Genomic DNA, 24542 nt, shown 5'->3' with positions numbered 1-24542 from the left:
TAGCTCTGTGAAGAAAAGGTAACACTGAAGTCAATTTGCAAACGATCACGGACTCCTTATTTTTCACCCTTATTTTCAGCATCCTCAATGAGTACAAACTTTTTTGACATGTCTATTTTTGAAAAATCTTTATTGCTTTTCCTGATTGTACAACAAATGTAACAATTCAAATATTACAAAATGATTTAATTTAAAAAGTACATTTTAACATGTTATAAATGCCCATTTCAAAAAATTCAAGTATCATAAAATACATGACATAGAAAATGAGCCCTCTGTAATCCAGCCCTACCCCCGTATCCCCCAGGATTACTGCTGTTCAGATCCACGTGTTTCCTTCCAGATCATCTCTGGCACCTGCCACCCACATGGCTGACATGAGCTCCATAAGATCTGAGATGATAGTAACGCTGATCAACGAACAGGGTTCAGCTGCTGGTGCATTGAACAGCTTCCGGTTTCTACACAGAAACACTTTCCTCATAAAAGCTTGAAACTGCGACATAGTTTTGCACTATGTAAATGTATCAGGTTGAATCATGAAATTAATGAATGCTGACCATTTTTGGCCTAGAAAACAGCAATTTCATGTGGTTCAACATAATAGCTATGGCCCTATTCATAGACATTGGGGGGTTTCCTACTTTTTACCATTATAAACAATTCCGCAGGCCAGGTGCAGTGGCTCATGCCTGTAATCCCAGCACTTTGGGAGGCCAAGGTGGGCAGATCAGCTGAGGTCAGGAGTTCAAGAAAAGCCCGGCCATCATGGTGAAACCCCGTTTCTACTGAAAACACAAAAATTAGCTGGCCATGGTGGTGGGCGCCTGTAATGCCAGCTACTTGGGAGGCTGAGGCAGCAGAATCGCTTGAACCCGAGAGGCGGAGGTTGCAGTGAGCCAAGATTGCACCACTGCACTCCAGCCTGGGCTACAGAGTGAGACCCTATCTCAAAAAAAAAAAAAAAAAATCAGAGGTGAATGTCCTTGTATATTCTTTATGGAGTACAAACATCTTGCTCCCAAAGCATGACACCTCTCTTTTGGGCATTTAGAAGAGTCAAGAAGGATGAAGCTGCCCATTTGCCATGAAAATGGAGACCCAGCAGAGAGTTGATGCATAAACAACTCATCCCTCAAGCAAGAGTGGCCAACTTCAGCCATCACACCATTTCAGTATGGTGACCACATTACGTGAGCAAACCCAACACAGGTAAAACCAGAGAACAGAAGGATTCCTCAGCTCAGAGACAAATCTTATCCCTACTGACCGGTATGACCAGGAACTCACAGAAATGCAGTGAGTACCCCAAAGCTGTCCTCTGGAAGTTGGGCTGTCAGAAGGTATAAAAAATGATTTTCAGGCTGGGCGCGGTGGCTCACACCTGTCATCCCAGCACTTTGGGAGGCCGAGGCGGGCGGATGACCTGAGGTCAGGAGTTCGAGACCAGCTTGGCCAACACAGTGAAACTCTATCTCTACTAAAAATACACAAAATTGGCTGGGTTTGGTGGCAGGCATCTGTAATCCCAGCTACTCGGGAGGCTGAGGCAGGAGAATCACTTGAACCCAGAAGGCGGAGGTTGCAGTGAGCTGAGATCATGCCACTGCACTCCAGCCTGGGCAACAGTGGTTGCCCAGGCGCGGTGGCTCACGCCTGTAATCCCAGCACTTTGGGAGGCTGAGGCAGGCAGATCACGAGGTCAGGATATCAAGACCATCCTGGCTAACACAGTGAAACCCTGTCTCTACTAAAAAAGACAAAAAAATTAGCCAGGTGTGGTGGCGGGCGCCTGTAGTCCCAGCTACTTGGGAGGCTGAGGCAGGAGAATGGTGCAAACCCAGGAGGCGGAGCTTGCAGTGAGCCGAGATCGCGCCACTGCACTCCAGCCTGGGGAACAGAGTGAGACTCCGTCTCAAAAAAGAAAAAAAATGAAACTCTGTCTACAAAACAAACAAACAAAAAAAAAACACAATTCAGAAATGTACTGAAATCAGATTTGCAGGAAACATGTTTTAAGATTTTTTCCAGGACTACTGGAGTGACCAAAAAAAAAAGGCACCTGTTAAAATGACGCCCACGTCAGGCCTCGAACCAAGACCAGAACGTGGTGTGTACATGTCACTAGCGTTTCCGCACAGGCCGCTTCCGCTTCAACCTTGGCTGGGGTTTGTAGATTCTGTTCGGGTCACAGCTGAGCTTGTGGATGGTTTTCTTATGGCAGACAATGTGCACTAGTTTTAGGTTCTCTGAGGTAAACAGCAGGCCATAAAAATACTCCCAGTCCACTTCTCTTCCATCTTGTTCCTTAATTGCTTCCACCAGTGTAGGAATGACGGTGCGTTTCTTTTCTATTCTGCAAAGTAAAGTTAGAAACATCATTTTCTGTGGTCACGGTGCCACAGGCAACAGGTCACAGCAGCGCACTGCAGTCACAACTCTTCCCAAATTCCCCTAAGTGCCATCACAGACACGCGGCCGAGCCAGCTGGCCAGGTCTGTCGAGCAGAGCCTGATGCAAGCAGCCTTGCTCATGTTACTTTTTAAAACTTGACTTGTGGCCGGGCATGGTGGCTCACGCCTGTAATCCCAGCACTTTGGGAGGCCAAGGCGGGCAGATCACTTGAGGTCAGGAGTTCGAGACCAGCTTGGCCAACATAGTGAAACTCCATCTCTACTAAAAATACACAAAATTGGCTGGGCGTGGTGGTGGGCACCTGTAATCCCAGCTACTTGGGAGGCTGAGGCAGGAGAATCACTTGAACCCTGGTGGTGGAGGTTGCAGTGAGCCAAGATCATGCCACTGCACTCCAGCCTGGGCAACAAAAGCAAAATATCATCTCAAAAAAAAATAAATAAAAAATAAAAAAATAAAAAGACGTGTCACTGTTCAGAATACTGAAAAGTACGTGGAAAATAAAGGGGGTCAACCACCTTCCCATCATCACTTAGAGTCACCCACCATCAACAACTGGCTTAACTGACTCCATGTTTCATCCACATATAGATTTACCCCAAAAAAATTACATGATAGGACATGAACATTTTACAAACAGAGCCTTACAAAGGAAGCTGAAGTCACTTTTGATCCCACTTGTAATCTCATGTCCCTCCTTCCCCTCACCGGTAATCACTATTAAGGGTTTCCTATTGATCTTTCCAATCCTAATCTTATACCGTTATACACATATATGTGTGTCTGTTTAAAAAACTACATGAGGCCAGGCACAGTGGCTCACACCTGTAATCCCAGCACTTTGGGAGGCTGAGGCGGGCAGATCACCTGAGGTCAGGAGTTCAAGACCAGCCTAGCCAAGATGGCAAAACATCATCTCTACTAAAAATACAAAAATTAGCTGGGCATGCTAATGCGTGCCTGTAATCCCAGCTGCCCAGGAGGCTGAAGCAGGAGAACTGCTTGAACCCTGGAGGCAGACGTTGCAGAGAGCAGCGATTGTGCCACCACACTCCAGCCTGGGCAACAGAGTGAGATTCTGTCTGAAAAAAAGAAAACAAAAAACTACATGAGGCTAGGCGTAGTGGCTCACGTCCGTAATTCTAATACTTTGAGAGGCTGAGGTGGGCGATCACTTGAGGCCAGGAGTTTGAGACCCGCCTGGCCAACATGGTGAAACCCCGCTTCTACAAAAAATACAAAAAAATTAGCCAGGCATCGTGGCGCATGCCTGTAATCCCAGCTACTACTCAGGAGGCTGAGGCATTAAAATCGCTTGAACCTGGGAGGCAGAGGTTGCAGTGAGCCAAGATCATGCCACTGCATTCTAGCCCAGTTAGAGCGAGCTGTCCCAAGCACACACACACCATGGTATTGCTGTTTCACCTATAAACCATTTGGAAGACTGTGCAGTAACAAGCATAGGAACTTGCAAACTGACGAGGTGGGATTAGAGACCGCATGGCCAGGAGGGCTTATGGTAGGTGGTGAGCTAAACTGGTGCAGACCCCTCTCCCTGCAACCCACAGAAATGCTGAGCTGCGGTCGCCTTTTTTTTTTTTTTTTTTTGAAACAGAGTCTTGCTCTGTCACCCAGGCTGGAGTACAGTGGCACGATCTTGGCTCACTGCAATGTCTGCCTCCTGGCTTCAACACATTCTCCTGCCTCAACCTCCTGAGTAGCTAGGATTACAGGCGTGCACCACCACACCCAGCTAATTTTTGTATTTGTATTTTGTATTTTTAGTAGAGACAGGGTTTCACCATGTTGGCCAGGCTGGCCTTGAACTCCTGACCTCGGCCTCCCACAGTGCTGAGATTACGGGCGTGAGCCGCCACACCCGGCCAAAAGTCACCTGTTAAAATACTTAGTTGAGATGAAAAGAAAGGGGCTCCCCAGCTGCCAGAAACCAAAGAGAAATTAGTGCACACAGGCAAGCTATGGTTCAGGGGCTCACCAGGGCTCCAGTCCCTGATACAGGCCCAGGGGACCCTAGAAAGACAGGGAGGTGGGACCAAGACCCCTGCCATAGCCATTAAGGGGGATAGAAAAGCTTGAGCAGAGCCCGGTGCTTGGGTAAGAGGAAGGGAAACCCACTGAACCCATCATCTAATGCTGTAGAAGCAGCCACCACAAAACGCAGTGGCTTCCGGGGGTTGGCCTGGGGGGTCTTCTGCTGGTGTTGCCTGCTACACTCGGGGGCTGTGTCTGATGGAGGGTGGCCTACGGCTGGGCCCTTCTCCCCTGTCCTCTTCCATCCTGAAGGGGTCGGGACAGGCTCCTGCACATGGCGACGGCCGTGTTCAGAGGGGACAAGTCCCCCAGGCAAGCAGGCCTCTGTTAGCTCCGTGTTGCCTTTGCAGGTGTCACGTGGACAAGCCCAGATTCAGCGTGGGGAGAGAAGGCAGGGAAGCTCACAGGGTGGACACCGGGAGTGCGTTCCTGTCCCCGCCTTCACAGTCATCCGCAGAACGCAGAGTGTACGGCCCAAAGTACACGACCCACAAGGCAGGGAACCACAAGCAAGAAATGGCAGGAAGTTGCTTCCAAGCCACGGGGAAACCCTGGGAGTCTGCAGGAATCAAATCCGAACCCACGAACAGCCACACTGAAGGGGCGCCGTGACACCCCGGAGCACAGAGGAGGCCCACAGGAAGCACTGCCCACTGAAGCATGAAAATTTGCTTGAACCTGGGAGGCAGATGTTGCAGTGAGCCAAGATCATGCCACTACACTCCAGCCTGGGTGACACAGTAAGACTCTGCCTCAAAAAAAAAAAAAAAACTGAACTCCCAAGACACAGCTCATGCAGCCTAGGAGAAACTGTCTTAAGCATAGGTTAGATACAAAAGAGACACAAACTAATGAAGAAGCAAGAAGAAACCCACAAAGGTAAAAGGTAGGAATAAAAAAAAAAGGCAAACGTCAATAAAGTGAAGTAAAGGGCCAAAGACAGCTGCGAAGAGACAAAAAGGAAAGTTCTCCAGAGGCAGGGCTCACACAGGCCATGAGGACCCTGCTATGGTGCTAAAAGAAACGTCCCTAGGGCTCCAGGAAAGGGGAGCTTTCCAGGCCCACCCACCACAGCCCTCCCACCACAGGCAGGATTCTTCTGGGCTGAGAAGTCAGGCCCACCCAGAGCCCACATGGACACTCTGCGTGCTGCCTTCTGCCCAGGGGCCCCTGAACCACACGGGCTCTGGGCCAGGCCATCCTCCTCGGACAGGTTGAGCCCCACAGCCTGCGCCCTTCAGCCCAAGAGGGAAGGTGTTCCAAGCCTGGACGCTGTCTGTGCAGGCCCCTGGTGTGAGGTGGCACTAAGGGTGGGAAGAGAAGGGGCAAGCAGCAGGGGGCAGGCCATGTCTGGGCTCCACTACTGTGCACATCCCGGAACTGGGAGAGGCCTGCAAATTCTTCTCGAACCTTCCCAGCCGTGATGCTACGTAAGTTCAGGTAGGGGGACAGCATGCCTTTTATTGCATTGTTAGCTTTTATTCTTAAATAGTTAAATATGTAGCATGTGGTGTCAACCCCCAAAAACGTCAGGACAGGCCTGTGGCAAACAGACCAGTGTCTCTGTAACCTGCTGAAGACCGCTGCTAAAAACCACATTTTTAATTAAAACCCAACGCACTTATCTGTGTGTGAGTATACATATTTGGGAAGCGTGAGAGAAAATATAACTGCAGCAAACACTTGGTGAAACATTCGTCTGACTCACGCTGTCCCGTCTGCTATTTTCATCTGTACTCTGTTCTAGGATGGCCTATTTCATTCTGTAAATGCTGGTTGTGTCCCCTAGATTGACGTCCCCACCCGCAATGGTCTTGAAAGGGACAAGAGCATTTGGACGGCCGGGAGAAAACATTTTTGGGTACTTGGTGCATGTGGCAAGGGGCCCAACAAACCAGCAAAGAGTAGGAGAATCTCTTTCAGATAGACAGGGTAAGGCAGGATTTCTTAACACACAAAGGGAACATCTGAGCACATTAACATTTAAAACCTGGGCCAGGCGCAGTGGCTCATGCCTGTAATCCCAGCACTTTGGGAGACTGAGGCAGGCGGTTCATGAGGTCAGGAGATTGAGACCATCCTGGCTGACACGGTGAAACCCCGTCTCTACTAAAAATACAAAAAATTAGCCAGGTGTGGTGGTGGACGCCTGTAGTCCCAACAACTCGGGAGGCTGAGGCAGGAGAATGGCATGAACCCAGGAGGCGGAGCTTGCAGTGAGCCGAGATCGCACGGCTGCACTCCAGCCTGGGAGACACAGCGAGACTCCATCTAAAAAAAAAAAAAAAAAAAAATTAAACTTGTTGTGGGTCAGGCACAGTGGTTCATGCCTATAATCCCAACGCTTTGGGAAGCCAAGGTGGGCAGATCACCTGAGGTCAGGAGTTTGAGACCAGCCTGGTCAACATGGCAAAACCCCATCTCTACTTTAAAAAATCCAAAAATAGCCAGGTGTGGTGGTGTGCACCTATAGTCCCAGCTACTCGGGAGGCTGAGGCAGGAGAATCGCTTGAATCTAGGAGGTGGAGGTGGCAGTGAGCCAAGATCACACCACTGCATGCCAGCCTGGGCAACAGAGTGAGACTCCATCTCAAAAAATAAATAAAACTTATGATAAATGATATCATAGGATTAATGTATCCAGAACGTGTAAACCATGCCCACAAATAAGACCACAGCCCAAGACAGAACGAGCAGAGGAAAGCAACACAGAAGACACAAGTGGCCACAGACTTGGAAAGAGAAGCTCAACCTTCCTAGTCATTAGGAAAATGAAAATTAGAGCAAGAGAATCTGTGTCTCACCTGTCAGGTTGGGAAAATGCAAATAAGTACAATGACACCAAGTGTTGCAAGAACCCGGGAAAACATGCACTCACATGGATGGTGAGCGTGTAGGCTGGGACACTCGAGAGCAGCCTGGCCAGGCTCAGAGAGGGGACAGCAGTGTCGTTAGGACCGGAACACTCCCTAGAGGGACTCAAGCTCAGACACCGGGGGCACCTTGCCCATGTTGGATGCACACCCCAATCCCCGGGCACCTGGGTTATATGTGGATGGGGCCTGAGAATCTGAATTCCCACCCAGCTCCCAGATGTTGCTAATGCTTGAAAGTGACCACACGTTAAATAGCACGGAACCAGACCATATGGGTTCATTGCATAGAGTGTTCATCCCAGGGATTTTTATAATGATGAGAAATTAGAAATAACCTAAATGCCTACCAGTATGGAAAGATGTTAAAATTAGAGCCTATTCAAAAAGTGAAGTGTTTTGCACCTGCTAAAATGAATGTGCCAAATCTAAGCATACTGTGCAATGAAAAGGTACACTGCAGATGACAGGGTGGGCCACGGCGTATGCACATGTCAAACTCACACGCGTGTGGTAAAGGTGCAGCGAGAGGGCTCTGAAGGGCACACACACCTTTCACAAGAGCGTGTTCCTCGGGGTAAGGTGTAGGGGCTGAGTATGGACAGGGTAAAAGCTCAACTATGACCATACTGTTTTACATACTTTAAAAATATCTCACTCCGAAAGCAATACAGGTTGAGTGTCTCCATCTGAAATGCTGAGGACCAGAAGTGTTCTTTTTTTTTTTTTGAGATGGAGTTTCACTCTTGTTGCCCAGGCTGGAGTGCAATGGTGCGATCTCAGCTCACAGTAACCTCCACTTCCTCAGCTCAAGCGATTCTCCTGCCTCAGCCTCCCAAGTAGCTGGGATTACAGGCATGCACCACCATGCCCGGCTAATTTTGTACTTTTTTAGTAGAGACAGGGTTTCTCCATGTTGGTCAGGCTGGTCTCGAACTCCCGACCTCAGGTGATCCACCCGCCTCAGCCTCCCAAAGTGCTGGGATTACAGGCATGAGCCACCACACCCGGCAGAAGTGTTTTTGATTTGGGATTTTTTTAGGATTTTGGAATATTTACATTATACTGACTAGCTGGGCATCCTTAAAAAAAATCCCAAATCCGGCCGGATGCGGTGGCTCATGCCTGTAACCCCAGCACTTTGTGAGGCCGAGGAGGGCGGATCACCTGAGATTGATTGGGAGTTCAAGACCAGCCTGACCAACATGGAGAAACCCTGTCTCTACTAAAAATACAAAATTAGCTGGGTGTGGTAGTGCATACCTGTAATCCCAGCTACTGGGGAAGCTAAGGCGGGAGAATCACTTGAACCCAGGAGGCGGAGGTTGCAGTGAGCCGAGATCGCGCCATTGTACTCCAGCCTGGGCGACAAGAACAAAACTCCCATCTCGGGAAGAAAAAAAAAAAAAAAAAAAAATCCCAAATCCTAAATGCCCGGATGAGCATTTCCTTTGAGCATCATGTCGGTACGCAAAAAGTTTTGAATTTTGGAGCACTTCAGATTTCAGATTTTCCGATTAGGGATGCTCATCCTGTATGGCCATTTTAAGGGCGTCTGAAGGCTTTTGTCTTCAAAAAGCAAGGGCAAGGCTACAATTATATTCAAGGAATGCATCTCAGTTCAAAAGAATGAAGTTTTCCATCCTGCCCATTTGTTAGAGCCATAGAACTCGTACAGCTACAAAACACTCCTGCCAGCTGAGACTTCTGCTCAGGCTGGTTCCACAAAATAAGGCAGCCAGGCATGGTGGCGAACACCTGTAGTCCCAGCGACTCAGGAGGCTGAGGCAGGAGGATCACTTGAGGCCAGCAGTTCAGGGCTTCAGTGAGCCATGATCCTGCCACTGCACTTAGCCTGGGCCACAGAGCAAGACTCCGTCTCTAAAAGAAAAAGAAAAAGGGGAAAACACCCTTACCTACCATGACACCAGGAGCTCCCGCTTTCTAAGCTCGCCCTGGTTCGAACTCACAGAGGCTCAGAACCTCTGACGGCCAAGGGCTGGGACCTGTGTTCTGGGAAAGGATGCTGCCCACCAGCTCCATCCACAGGGAGGATTTGAGGGGACAGGAGGGATGGCTCCAGGTCCACCACGTGTACTGACAGTGGAGGGAATGGTGTGTGCCCACTCATGCTGCCGCCAGGCACCACTTCCCTAGACTGTCACATGGGCACGGCCCTTGAAACCCAAGGAGGCAACACCGTGGCAGGGACAGAGCTGTAGTAGGGACAGAGCCGTGGTAGGGACAGGGCTGTGGCAGGGATGGGGCCGCGGCAGGGACAGGGCTGTGGCAGGGATGGGGCCGCGGCAGGGACAGGGCCCCGCCGGCACTCTCAGGTCTGAACCTCGCTCTGTGAGCTTACATGTGATCCAGGTTCCAGGTGCTGAAGAGGATCCTGCTCTCCCTGTTACTGTAGGGGTTGATGGAGTGTCTTGATAAGCAGCTGTCCATGTCAAAGGGACCCTGGGGGCCAAAAGAGAACGAGGGAAGGCCAGAAAGTGAGTCTCTCTCTTTTTTTTTTTTTTTTTTTTGAGACGGCATCTCACTCTGTTGCCAGGCTGGAGTGCAGCGGCACGACCTTGGCTCACTACAACCTCCACCACCCAGTTTCAAATGATTCTCCTGTCTTGGCCTCCCAAGCAGCTGGGACTACAGGCGTGTGCCACCATGTCCAACGAATTTTTGTATTTTTAGTGGAGACAGGGTTTCACCATGTTGGCCAGGATGGTCTGGATCTCTTGACCTCGTGATCCACCCGCCTCAGCCTCCCAAAGTGCTGGGATTCCAGGCGTGAGCCACTGCGCCCGGCCGGAAGTGGGTCCCTTACACCATCTCAGTCACCAAGTGACATGCTCTGGATGTGCAGCCCCGCCCAGAGTCCGTGCTGGAATGTCAGCCCCACGGTGGGAGGTGGGGCCTGGTGGCAGGTGATGGGTCCTGGGGGTGGATTTCTCATGAAGGGTTTAGCACCATCCCCTGGGTGCTGCCCACGCCGGAGTGAGTCCTCCCGGGATCTGGCTTAAAAGTAGCACCCACCCCTCACTCTCCCTCTTGCTGCTGCTTCCCCCACATGAGACGTGCCTGCTGCTGCTTCCCCCACATGAGACGTGCCTGCTGCTGCTTCCCCTGCCACCACAAGTGTGAGTTTCCTGAGGCCTCCCAGGCAGCTGAGCGGATGCCAGCACCGTGCTTCCTGTACAGTCTGCTGAACCGTAAGCCAATGACACCTCTTTCCTTTATAAATTACCCACTCTCTATTTCTTTATAGTAATGAGAGAATGGCCTAATACACCAGGGCAGGGGATCTCACGGAGAGGCACGCCCCTTGGGGGTTGGTCCCTGATCCAGGGTGTGCTGCTTTAGGGAGATTCAGAGTTCTGCCTTGGCCGGGCGCGGTGGCTCACGCCTGGAATCCCAGCACCATGGGAGGCCGATGTGAGTGGATCACCTGGGGTCAGGAGTTCGAGACCAGCCTGGCCAACGTGGTGAAACCCCATCTCCACTAAAAATACAAAAATTAGCCGGGCATGGTGGCGAGCACCTGTAATCCCAGCTACTTGGGAGGCTGAGGCAGGAGAATCACTTGAACCTGGGAGGCAGAGACAGACTGACTCGTCTCAAAGAAAAAAAAAAAATAAAGAGTTCTGCCTTTGGAATCAGATCCTTCTTTTTCCCTCATTACCCCTAACAATATGTTCTGAGTTCCCAAAGAGGATAAGGTAGTTATTGTCACTGTTACCCCTGTGGTCACACACCAGCACCCCCACCTCATGGGAAGTGAAGCCAGGAAGGTACTGACTTGGCGGGGCAGGGCCAGCATGTGAGAAGCAAGGACCCAGGCCCTAGAAGCTCCCTTTCCAGCCACTCCGCGCAGCTTCCTGATGTTTCCCTGTGATCCCAATGCAGAGGCAGGGCTGCCTCACTGGAGATGCCATGGCCACGGCTTCCGTCTTCCCTGTGGTCCGTAGCCCAGCACTCAGCACACTCATTTGTGCACAGACATCTGCAGAGCATGTGCCCGGAGCCCAGTGCCCACCTGCACTGTGCCCCCATCACCCTGGGGACTCGCAGCCTCCCCAGCAGAGCCCACTGCTTCCCACTGCCATGCCGGGGACACCAGGTCCCTCCCAGCCCACTCTTGCGCCCCCAGCTATCAGTCAACCCGCTTTAAAGACCCACCGCCTCCCTGGGGCCGCTCCTGCCTAGCCCTCACACCCAGGACGCTGGCCGCGGCTCCTGCGGCCCCACAGCCTCGTCTGCCTCACTCTTTTATGTGTCTTTCACCTTCCACTGTGCAGGACTCGCCCTGCCGTCAGGGATGAAGGATTTTTCATCTTTGTGTCCCAACCCCTCCCACCGTGCCAGGCACAAAGTAAGTACTCAGTGAGTGGCCAGCAAGCGTACTGCAAAGTCTAAACGTTAAGCTAACTTGGAAGAAGTGTTTTTATGGTCAGAGCCCATCACCCCAGAAGATCTGCCTGGCAGGAGCAGCAAGAAGCCTTGTCCCATGGGAAGAAGCCACTGGAGGCCGCGCCCACCACCTGGCCCCTGCTGCTGGACCCACTGAGTGGCACTTGGAAGATCAGAGGCATCAGTAGGCCTTACCGGGAATGCACCTGCGGTGTGCAAACACCAAGAGGCGCCTCAAGTTGCTCCCCACCCCATGGGACGGAGAGGGGTGTGCTCAGGACTCGCCAGGGACACAGATGCATCGCCACTAAAGGCCAGACCACGCCTAGCGTGGTGCAGAAGGGGCACCTGGGAAGGCAGTGGGGGAGCGTGGGCCTGATCTCAGCTTCCAGCTTCCAGAACTGTGAGCAGTCACTAGCTGCCGTTCCAGCCTCCCCAGCCGGGGTCATCTGTGATGGCGGCCGGGGCTGACTGAGACACCGCCCAGCCCTACCGAGACAAGCCCTGGGGCGGGGCCCTGCAGCCTTCTGCAAGCTCCCCAGGGACTCCTGTGTGCACTGCAGCTTCAGAGGCACTGGCTGAGACACCGCTACCCTCCCTGGGAATGTGAGGGCTGCACCTCTTCACAAGGCTTTGCCCAGGCAGGCCAAGGGCTGAAGGTCCCCACCCACATCGCCCCAGGTGGGCTGCACTCCACAGGCCAGTCGCGTGGCCCCAGGATAAAGGGCACACAGCTCACCTGGCAGGAGAACCAGCCTTCCGGTGTACAGAGACGGCTGCCGCCCTTGGCTCCTCTGTCGAAGTAGCTGCCATTGTACTGCACAGACCGGAGCTTCTGGCACATGGAGCCGAGGACCCGAAGGAATTCCTCCTGAGCCTCCGCACCCACCAAGGAGGGGTAGGAGCTCACCTGGAGGAACCAAAGAACATCGCTAAGCCTGGTGCACAGTGCCCCAAAACCCGCACTGAGTCTCGATCCATCCCACTCCAAGGCCCTCTAAGACCCTGCCCAAGCCCAGTCCTATGGTCAGAGGGTCTGAGTTCACATGGCCTCTCAGCCACTGCTGGGCTGTCCCACCCTGGGAGACTCTGACCTAACCTGTGAAATAGAGGGGACCACGCCAGCCCCCAGGCTGGGTGAGACTTAGATGAGATAACGGGCTGGGTGTGGTGGCTCACATTTGTAATTCCCGCACTCTGGGAGGCCACGGTGGGCGGATCACTTGAGGTCAGGATTTTGAGACCAGCCTGACCAACGTGGTGAAACCCCGTTTCTACTAGAAATACAAAAAATTAGCGGGGCATGATGGCACATGCCTGTAATCCCAGCTACTTGGGAGGCTGAGGTAGAAGGATCGCTTGAACCTGGAAGGCAGAGGTTGCAGTGAGCTGAGATTGCATCACTGTACTCCAGCCTGAGCAACAGAGTGAGACTCCGTCTCAAAAAAGAAGATGAGCTAACAAAGTCAGGCAGGCACAGCCGTCCCACCCTGGTCAGGCGGGGAGTGGTGCACGGAAGCGCCTGGTCATTGCACTTGCAGTGGAGAGTATCAGGATCAGTTAGCTTCGCTACAGGGAGCAGGCTGGGAAATGCTCGGGAACATGGCCAGTCGCCAGGACCTCGAGGAGGTGCAGACAAACATAGGGAGTGCAGAGCAGCATCAGCAATTGTGCCACAGAGAGGGGTGGACTGAAGGCACAGGGGGCGACCACACAGGGCAGCACTGGGACAGGACGCCCATTGCAGGGGCCTCCACAGCACCCTCCTCGTGCTAATGATGCAGCGTGGTATGGTGTGGCATGACAGGGTGTGGCGTGGCATGGTGTGGCATGACAGGGTGTGGCGTGGCATGGTGTGACGTGACGGGGTGTGGCATGACGGGGTGTGATCTGGTGTGGTGTGGTTATGGGGTAGTGTGGCGTGTCATGCTATGTGATGAGGAAATCCACATTCAGATGGGGTGGATGGAAATGAGGGCAGAGCTGACTCCACCTTTGGGAGGGAGGAGGGAGAGGCGGAGAGGTTTGCAGACCAAGGATGGGCTCATGAGAAGGGCCTCAGCTCCCTGCTAGTGCCTGCTGACCTTGGTCACAGTTGGGCAAATGACAACTCAGGCTCTGGGCATCCTCTCCCCGTCTGCCCTGACGCGTGCCACTGCTGCCCAGGAAGAAGCCTCGTGGGGGAGGAGGGGAGGCAGGCAGGAGCCACCACCGCCCCGCTCCCCAACCCCAGTGACCTCAAACACAGTTAAAAAGGCCCGGTGGGTGCCCACCCCCATGAAGGGGGAGGCACAGGGTCCATGCACTAGCTTCCCTCACCAGAGCAGCCCCACCAGATCCACACAAGCACAGAGTGTGGTCCTACCAACTGCCCATTGTGAGGACCACAAGCTTCCAGAGCCCACAGAGCTTGGCTTAAAAAACCCTACCAGCATTCCCGGCCTTCACACAGGCTCACCTCTCTCAGGTAACTCCGGATCCGGCTCTCACAGCTGTATCTCAGATAGCCAGACTTATTCTGAAATCGGGACTCCAAGCCTGCAAAGAAAATGAGAAGATCCCCAAGTCCACAGGGCAGGCCAAGGGCCTCTAGGTCTGTGTCCCACCCAGCTCAGGTGCCAAGCAGGGCAGAATATGAGGGTCATACTGCCTCAGCTTTTCGACAGGATCTCGTTCTGTCCTCCAGGCTGGAGTACAGTGGCATGAACACAGCTTACTACAGCCTTGACCTCCTGGGCTCGGGGAATCCTCCTGCCTCAGACTCCCAAGTAGCTAGGACTACAGGCACGCACCACCACAGATAGCTAACTTTTTACATCTTTTTAGGGATGAGGTCTCACTTTGTTACCTAGGGTGATCTTGAACTCCAGGGCTCAAGCTGTCTTCCAGTCTCAGCCTCCCAAAGTGCTAGGATTATAGGCGTGAGCAACCACACTCAGCCAGATTGCATCATCTTGAGAAGTATTCTGATGGTGACACAGACAGCGTCCCTGTTTGGTTGTTGTTTTTAGAAGCATCTCAAATATCACCAAGGAACTTCTGCCTGGCCCTCAAGCCCTCCTTTCCCAAAAAGGCTACAATCTCTCAGCATTGCCTCTGATGGGCTTACAATGCCAGGCCAAAAGCTGGAAGCAACCCAAGTGTCAGGGAATAGAGAGAGTGGGGTATGTACGTGCAGTGGAGTGAGTAGACGGAGAGGGGTATGTACGTGCAGTGGAGTGAGTAGACGGAGAGGGGTATGTACGTGCAGTGCAGTGAATAGACGGAGAGGGGTATGTACGTGCAGTGGAGTGAATAGACGGAGAGGGGTATGTACGTGCAGTGGAGTGAATAGACGGAGAGGGGTATGTACGTGCAGTGGAGTGAGTAGAGAGAGTGTGGTATGTACGTGCAGTGCAGTGAATAGACGGAGAGGGGTATGTACGTGCAGTGGAGTGAGTAGAGAGAGTGTGGTATGTACGTGCAGTGCAGTGAATAGACGGAGAGGGGTATGTACGTGCAGTGGAGTGAGTAGAGAGAGTGTGGTATGGACATGCAGTGGAGTGAATAGATGGAGCAGGGTATGTACGTGCAGTGCAGTGAATAGACGGAGAGGGGTATGTATGTGCAGTGGAAGGAATAGAGAGAGTGTGGTATGTACGTGCAGTGGAGTGAATAGATGGAGCAGGGTATGTATGTGCAGTGCAGTGAATAGAGTGTGGTATGTACGTGCAGTGGAGTGAATAGACGGAGAGGGGTATGTACGTGCAGTGGAGTGAGTAGAGAGAGTGTGGTATGTACACACAGTGGAGTGAATAGATGGAGCAGGGTATGTATGTGCAGTGAAGTGAATATACAGAGTGTGGTATGTACGTGCAGTGGAAGGAATAGAGAGAGCAGGGTATGTACGTGCAGTGGAGTGAGTAGAGAGAGTGTGGTATGTACGTGCAGTGGAGTGAGTAGACGGAGCAGGGTATGTATGTGCAGTGGAGTGAGTAGAGAGAGTGTGGTATGTACACACAGTGGAGTGAATAGAGGGTATGGACATGCAGTGGAATAAATGGACAGAGCAGGGTATGTACGTGCAGTGCAGTGAATCGACGGAGCAGGGTATGTACGTGCAGTGGAGTGAATAGACGGAGCGTGGTATGTACACACAGTGGAGTGTCATTTGGCCTTAAAAAGAAGGAAATTTTGATATATTCTACGATCTGGAGGAACCTTGAGGACACTGTGCTGAGTGCAATGAGTCAGTTACAAAAGGACAAATACTATGTGACTCCATTCATATGAGGTCCCTAGAGTCATCAAATCAGAGAGACGGAAACCAGAACGGTGGTTGCCAGGGGCTGGAGGAGGGGGAATGGAGAGCGAATGTAATGGGGACCCAGGTTCAGCTTTGCAAGGTGGAAGGAGATCTGGAGATGACGGTGGGGATGGCCACACATGTGACTGTACCTAATGCCGATGACCTGTGCACTAAAAAATGGTTGAGATGGTAAATTTTATGTCATATGTAGTTTATCACAATTTTTAAAATAATTGTAATAGGCCAGGCATAGTAGCTCACGCCTGTAATCCTAGCACTTTGGGAGGCCGAGGTCAGAAGTTCAAGACCAGCCTGGCCAACATGGTGAAACCTCATCTGTACTAAAAATAAGCCAGGCGTGGTAGCACGTGCCTTAATCCCAGCTACTCTGGAGGCTGAGGCAGGAGAATCGCTTGAACCTGGGAGGCAGAGGTTGCAGTAAGCCAAGATCACGCCACTGCACTCCAGCCTGGGTGACAGAGCGAGACTCCATCTCAAAAAATAAAATAGAAAGAATTAAAAGTCCCATCTGAGCACTGCCCTGGACTCTGGCCCCACGTGAGTCCTTGCTGGGTGCCTTTCCCACCAGGCTGGAAAATGAGCACATTTTCTTCAGAGTCCCCCACCTCAACCCACAAGGGTACAGGCCAGACCTTCGTTGGGGGCTTTTTGGAACCCAACTTCTCCTGGCACCTTAGGCTCTGAAAAAGCCTTTCCCCTGCCAGCTGCAGCCTCCACGCACCTTCAAATCACGCAGGTCCTCCGCCTAGGTGCAGCCCCCACGCACCTGCAAACCACACGGGTCCTCCGCCCAGGTGCAGCCCCTACGCACCTTCAAACCACGGCGGGTCCTCAGCCCGGGTCTCGGCCGCGATGTTCTGGCTGACATTGTGCAGGAGGTCGGCCAGCAGCCTCTGCCTCTGCGGGGCCTGCTCATCACACAGCAGCTGCTGGGCGGCCTGGACAAGCCCCGCGTGCGGCTCGTGAAATGCACTGAGGAAGCGCCCGATGTCACTCACATCTGCCACCAACGGGACAAACAAAAAGGTGCCAGTCCAGCAGAAGACACGTCCTGCCCCGGTCACAAGAAGAGCCTCCGACCGCATCTCCCCCCCATTCCCCAGGGCCTGGCAATCACCAGGACTCAGACTCCCGGGTCTTTGTCCTTGCCCTGACACCAGCAGCTGGGGACACATACCAGGGCAGCAGGAGGACAGAGAAGGGGCGGGGTGTGCTTTAGAAGACACACGAAAGCGCACTGAGAGACGAGAGACGGCTGCTTTCCCATTTGGCCTCCTCCCTCCAAACCACGCCGCCCCTTCTTTGGCCCTTCCTGGAGACCTTGCTTTCAGACCCTTCCAATCACTTTTCCCGCTCTCTCCTGGAGTCTTTTCACAACTCCCTGAAGCAGCGAGCTCTCCAGGCAGGCTCTTAATAGGGAGTCAAAGCAAATTCTACCCAGGACCTTAACAAAATGTCAGCAGAGAGAATTCAGTAACATGCAAAAAGAAGGGTCACCCCGGCCAAGTGGGAATGCAAGGCTGGTTCACACCTGAACACCGATCAGTGCGATCCACCGTGTGAGAAAAGTCTCACGGTGACATCAGCAGGTCAGAAGAAGACAGGAGGACATGCTGGAGAGTGAGGGCTTGGTGGGAGCCCTTAGACCTAACGTCAAAAGCACTGCATAACAGAGAAAGTCCACACACTGAGCTTCCTCAAAACTAAAAACTCTTACTCTGCCAAAAAAATGCTCTTAAGAGAATGAAAAGACAAGCCACAGGGTAAATATTTGCAAACCACATGTCTGACAAAGCACTCCTGTCCAGGTATTTTAGTGGCGGGGGAAGGTGACTTTCAAAACTCAACAGTAAAAAAATAAACAATGCAATTAGAAAATGGACAAGAGACATGAAACACTTCACCAAGAAGAATCTAAGGGCAGGAGTTTGAGACCAACCTGGCAACCAACACTTCATCTCTAAAAAAAAAAACGCAAGCCCTCATCTCTAAACAAAAAATAATTAGCTGTGCATGGTGGTGCACACCTGTAGTCCCAGTTACTTGGGAGGCTGAGGTAGGATTGCTTGAGCCCAGGAGTTTAGGGTTGCAGTGAGCCATGATTGCCACTGCACTCCAACCTGGGCAACACAGCAAGACCCTGTCTCTATTTTTACAACAGATATTCAGACAGTCAGCATTGTTAGCCATTAGGGAAATGCACATTAAGGGCGCAATGAGACATCACCACACTGCAATCAGAATGGCTAAAATTAAAAGTAGCAACAGTGCCAAAAGCTGGCGAGGCTGCATAGAAACTGTGCAGTGGAAAGGTAAGATGGCCACTCTAGTATACAACTTGGCAGTTTCTTTTCTTTATTTTAAGTAGCTTTATTGAAATATCATCCACACTCCTTACAATTCACCCATTTAAAGTGTACAAATAAGAGGCCGGCCGCGGTGGCTCACGCCTGTAATCCTAGCACTTTCGGAGGCCGAGGCGGGCAGATCACAAGGTCAGAAGATCACGACCATCCTGGCCAACATGGTGAAACCCTGTCTCTACTAAAAATACAAAAATTAGGGCCAGGCGCGGTGGCTCAAGCCTGTAATCCCAGCACTTTGGGAGGCCGAGACGGGCGGATCACGAGGTCAGGAGATCGAGACCATCCTGGCTAACACGGTGAAACCCCGTCTCTACTAAAAAATACAGAAAACTAGCCGGGCGAGGTGGCGGGCGCCTGTAGTCCCAGCTACGCGGTAGGCTGAGGCAGGAGAATGGCGTAAACCCGAGGGGGCGGAGCTTGCAGTGAGCTGAGATCCGGCCACTGCACTCCAGCCCGGGCGACAGAGCGAGACTCCGTCTCAAAAAAAAAAAAAAAAAAAAATTAGCGGGTGTGGTGGTGCATGCCTGTAACCCCAGCTACTCGGGAGGCTGAGACAACAGAATCGCTTGAACCCGGGAGGTGGAGGTTGCGGTGAGCCGAGATCACTCCACTGTACTCCAGTCTGGCAACAGGGCAAGACTCTGTCTCAAAAAAATAAAGTGTACAATTCCATGGGTTTTATTATATTCCCAGAGTTGTGCAGCCACATCCATAGTCAATTTCAGAAGATTTTCACCACTTCAAAAAGAAACCTCATACTCTTTAGCTGCCAACCTCCCTCCCTTCCACCCTACCTCTAACCCTAAACAACCACTATCTGTTTTCAATCTCTCTTAACATCCCCGTTCTGGACGTTTCCTATGAATGGCACCCTACTGCATGTGCGCGCTTCTTGATTCGGCATGGTTTCAAGGCTCGGCCGTACTGTGTTTCATTCCTCTTCGTGGTGAGTAATTTCATCATAGGGAGGTGCCACCCTTTGTTTATCCATGTGTTTATCCTTGGAGACTTGGGTGCTTTCTGCCTTTTGGCCGTTATGAATAAAGCCACTGTAAACGCTCATGGACGAGTTTTGGTGTGGGCGCGTTTTCCTTTCTCTTGGGTACACACCTAGGGGTGGAGCTGCTGGGTCATACGGCGATTCTGTGTAATTGTTTGAGACACTATTTTCCACTGCAGCTGCACCGTTTTCCCTTCCCACCGGCTGTGCCTGAGGGTTCCAGCTGCTCCGCATCCTCGCCCACGCTGGTTGTTATCCAAGTGGGTGTGAAGTAGCATCTCACGATGCTTTTGATGTGCAGTTCCCTGATGACTGATGATCTCAAGCATCTTTCCATGTGCTTACCGACCACATGAATATCTTCCTTGAAGACATTTCTTTCTATTCAGAACCTCCGCCCATGTTTAACTGGGTTATCTTTTCACTATTAAGCTATAAGGATTCTTATATATATATATATATATATATATATATATATTTTTTTTTTTTTTTTTTTTTTTTTTTTTTTTTTTTTGAGAGGGAGTCTCGCTCTGTCTCCCGGGCTGGAGTGCAGTGGCCGGATCTCAGCTCACTGCAAGCTCCGCCTCCTGGGTTCACGCCATTCTCCTGTCTCAGCCTCCCGAGTAGCTGGGACTACAGGCGCCCACCACCTCGCCCGGCTAGTTTTTTGTATTTTTAGTAGAGACGGGGTTTCACCTTGTTAGCCAGGATGGTCTCGATCTCCTGACCTCGTGATCCGCCCGTCTCGGCCTCCCAAAGTGCTGGGATTACAGGCTTGAGCCACCGCGCCCGGCCAATTCTTTTTTTTTTTTTTTTTTTGAGACGGAGTCTTGCTCTGCACCCAGGCTGGAGTGCAGTGGCTGGATCTCAGCTCACTGCAAGCTCCGCCTCCCGGGTTTACGCCATTCTCCTGCCTCAGCCTCCCGAGTAGCTGGGACTACAGGCGCCCGCCTCGTCGCCCGGCTAGTTTTTTGTATTTTTAAGTAGAGACAGGGTTTCACCGTATTAGCCAGGATGGTCTGGATCTCCTGACCTCGTGATCCGCCCGTCTCGGCCTCCCAAAGTGCTGGGATTACAGGCTTGAGCCACCGCGCCCGACCCAATTCTTTATATATTCTGATGCAAGTCCCTTATTAGATACACGACTGGCAACTATTTTCTCCTATTCTGTGGGCTTTTTTTTTTTTTTTTTTTTTGAGACAGTCTTGCTTTGTCGCCAGGGCAGGCTGGAGTGCGGTGGCGCAATCTCGGCTCACTGCAAGCTCCGCCTCCCGGGTTCAGGCCATTCTCCTGCCTCAGCCTCCCGAGTAGCTGGGACTACAGGCGCTGCCACCAGCCCGGCTAATTTTTTTGTATTTTTTGGTAGAGATGGGGTTTCACTGTATTAGCCAGGATGGTCTCGATCTCCTGGCCTCGTGATCCACCCACCTTGGCCTCCCAGGGTGCTGGGATTACTGGCGTGAGCCACGGCGCCCAGCCTGTGGGCTTTTGGCCTCCTTCATGGTGTCCTTTGAAGCAACAGAGTTCTTAATTTTTCTTTTTTGTTTTTTTTTTTTTTGAGATGGAGTCTCACTCTGTCGCCCTGGCTGGAGTGCAGTGGTGTGATCTTGGCTCACTGCAGCCTCTGCCTCCTGGGTTCAAGCAATTCTCCTGCCTCAGCCTCCTGAGTAGCTGGAATTACAGGCGCCTGCCACCACGCTCGGCTAATTTTTGTATTTTTAGTAGAGACGGGGTTTCACCATGTTGGCCAGGATGGTCTCAACTCCTGATCTCAAGTGATCTGCCCGTCTCAGCCTCCCAAAGTGCTGGGATTACAGGCGTGAGGGACTGTGCCCATCCCGAAGTTCTTAATGTTGATGAAGTCCAATTTATCTGTTCTTTCTTCTGCTGCTCATGTTTTTGGTGTCAAATCTAAGAATCCTTTGCCAAATCCAAGGTGATGAGGACTTATCCCTATGTTTTCTTCTAAGGGCTTTATATTTTTAACTTTTACATGTAGGTCTTTCATTTATTTTACTTTTTGTATAAAGTACCAGCTAAGGCTCCAACTTCATTCTTTTGTATGTAAATATGCGGTTGTCCCAGCACCATTTGTTGAAGATACTACTCTTCCCCCTCCATTGAATGGTCCTGGCATCCTGACCATAGATACACAGATTTCTGAGTGCTCTATTCTGTTCCATTGATCTATATATCTGTCCTCGTACCAGTGCCAGTCTTGATTACTGCAGCTTTGTACTAAGTTTTGAAATCAGGATATGTGGGTCCTCCTCCTATGTTATTTTTAACGGTTGTTTTTGGCTATTCTGGGTCTCTTGCAATTCCATATGAACTATGGATTAGAATCAGCATGTCAGTTTCTACAATGAAACCAGGTGGAATTTTCATAGGGATTGTGTTGAATTTGTAGGTCAATTTGGGGAGTCCCCCCATCTTAACAATGTTAAGTTTTCCAATCCATGAACATGGGATGTTAATCCATTTATTCAAAACTTTAATTTCTTTCAACAACATTTGGCAGTTTTCAGAATATAAGTATTACAATTTTTTGTCTTATCATAAGTATTTTATTCTTTCTGATGCCAATGTAAGTGGGATTATTTTCTGCTTCATTTTCAGATTGTTCATTGTAACTGTATTTCTATATTTGCGTATTGATCTTGTATCTTTCAACCTTGCTAAACTTGATGATTAGTTCTAATAGTTTTTTAGTGGATTCCTTAGGGTTTTCTACATACAAGTGCATATGATCTGCAAATAGAGATAGCTTCACTTCTTCCTTTCCAATCTAGATGCCTTTTATTTTTCTTGCCTAAATGTCCTGGCCAGACCCTGCAGTACCATGTTAAACAGAAGCAGCAGGAGTGGACATCCTTGTCTTCAGAAACTAAACACACACCACACAATGCAGCACTGCACGCTTGGGCATTCTCCCCAGAGGAATGAAAACCCACATCCCGCAAAAACCTGTCAAGAGGGCCTGATGCAGTGACTCACGCCCGTAATCCCAACACTTTGGGAGGCCAAGGCAGGTCGATCGCTTGAGCCTAGGAGTTCAAGACCACCCTGAGCAACGTGACGAAGCCCTGTTTCTACAGAAAATACAAAAACTAGGCCGGGCACAGTGGCTCAAGCCTGTCATCCCAGCACTTTGGGAGGCCGAGACGGGCGGATCACGAGGTCAGGAGATTGAGACCATCCTGGCTAACACGGTGAAACCCCGTCTCTAATAAAAAAAAAAAAAATACAAAAAACTAGCCGGGCGAGGTGGCGGGCGCCTGTAGTCCCAGCTACTCCGGAGGCCGAGGCAGGAGAATGGCCTAAACCCGGGAGGCAGAGCTTGCAGTGAGCTGAGATCCGGCCACTGCACTCCAGCCTGGGCCACAGCGTGAGACTCTGTCTCAAAAAAAAAAAAAAAAGAAAAGAAAAGAAAAGAAGGGTATCTATTCCTGGCCCCACCTTCCCCATGAAACTGTGCAGGCCCCAACCCCAAAGCCCTCCCTCTGCTCTTGGGAATTGCTAGGACACCTCAAATGAATGTAAATGAAATTACAAGATTTTTTGAAGAAAAAGACAACCAACCAAACAGCTGAGTTCGTGAACCAGAGACTGAGGACTCTGCCACCTAAGCGATGCTGACCGGTTCTGACTCCAGAGGGCTTCCTCCTTGAGACCTGAGAGGTCACAGTAAGGGGGACCCTTCCCCACCCTGATGGACACCCAGAGCTAAGCCCCCAAGACCTCCGAGAGTGCCAGCTTCCCGCCCACCTCCAAGGTCCTTGCCACTCACAGCCCTGCCAGGCCTGGCCCGAGGTGAGCAGCACCAGCTCGGCGTTGTCGGCAACGCTGGGGAAGTAGTCTTCGGTCAGCTCCGTGCCATCCTCGTACAGGCACAGCCGGAACCGCGCTCAGGGAGCTGCAGGGGTGGGAGAGGCCACAGGAGGAGGAAGGGTCTCAAGACGAGGGCTTTTCATCGGCAGGCCTCACAAACCACCAGAATGAGCTGTGTTTAAAGAAGCAGGCTCAGGCTGCTGCCTGTATCCCACAGCCGCAACATCGCCCAGGCAAGGATGAGGTGGCGCGAGCAAGGGCGCCTGACTGCGAGCCGTTCTAAAATACGAAGAGTCAGGAAAAACATACAACAGGTGGCGACTGCTGGCTCTGCAGGATTCACCCTTTTAAAATGAGCTTCTGAGGGTACTTCAAATAGAGCCTGTCTTTGACAGCGCCGCCTCTTTGCTGCCAGGAGCTGAACACCACCACCCCCAGCACACAGCTGCCAGGGCGGTGCCGGCACACGAAGGAGAACGGTTCGTTGCCTCTGTGCACAAGTGTGGCCGGCACGTGGCACTGTTAATTTGTTGGAGTCTGGTTCCCTGTTACTCTGCACTGGTCAGTTTTAGGCATTTTATGGCAACTCCCACCCAACCCGCACCGACCCCGGCAAAGCACATCTGGTAACCCTAGTACTGGTCCAAAAAAGAAAACCACCCTATAATAAGGTGACGATTGCAATCCCCAGCTGCGAGGGCTGGAAGGGCCTGCAGAGCCCACCCAGTCAAGGCTTTCATTTTACGCAAGGGGAAGCTGAGGCCGGACAGGCAGAGCAGCCGTGACCCCGCGTGCCAACACCTGGCACTCAACCCGGGTTTCCTAGCTCTGATGCAGGGCTGTCCTGCCCGAGCGGTGGGAAGAGGGAAGGGGTGATCCAGGTCGCCCCCCAAGCTCCCTGCGCTCTGAAGCCAGGCTCAGGAACCCCAGGCTGCGGGGGCCCGGGGGCCTAGTGGCTGAGGCGTACGAAAACTACCCGCCCTGGGCGCCGCCCGCACCCTCCGTTTTGGAAGAGGAAAGCGGCACCTCCTATTCTCCCCACACACCTCCCCGGCCGGCCGTCCCCGCCCAGCCCGGCGGGCACCTGGAAGCGGAGACAGCCCTTGCGCAGCACCTCCTGGCAGCTCCGGCCAGCCACGCCGAACTTCCTCGGGCTGCGCAGGGCCCGCAGCTTCACGCTCTTGGGCTTCTGGAGCATTGCAGATTGCTCAAGGCCTCTGGGTCCCGCAGGCGGCGGAACCCGCTGGCTGGCTGCTCAGATCCGTCCTCGCCCTGGCCGCAGGGGT

The 24542-nt window shown here is 51.8% G+C and overlaps 1 protein-coding gene across 1 annotated transcript; it reads right to left on the bottom strand.

The window, feature by feature from the left end:
• Positions 1-1853: 1853 nt before the first annotated feature.
• Positions 1854-24480, bottom strand: DFFB (DNA fragmentation factor subunit beta). Its single transcript, XM_033196133.1, is given in 8 exon segments — positions 1854-2356; positions 9703-9803; positions 12490-12660; positions 14209-14288; positions 16871-17059; positions 23216-23326; positions 23329-23341; positions 24341-24480. Coding segments are annotated over 8 exon segments (1011 nt in total). The 5' UTR covers positions 24455-24480; the 3' UTR covers positions 1854-2124.
• Positions 24481-24542: the final 62 nt, after the last annotated feature.

The sequence above is a fragment of the Trachypithecus francoisi genome, unplaced genomic scaffold, assembly GCF_009764315.1.
Source record: "Trachypithecus francoisi isolate TF-2019V2 unplaced genomic scaffold, Tfra_2.0 Contig01621, whole genome shotgun sequence".
Taxonomy (NCBI): Eukaryota; Metazoa; Chordata; class Mammalia; order Primates; family Cercopithecidae; genus Trachypithecus; species Trachypithecus francoisi.
Note: the sequence above shows the minus strand (reverse complement) of the source record. Positions and strands in the feature narration are given on the sequence as shown.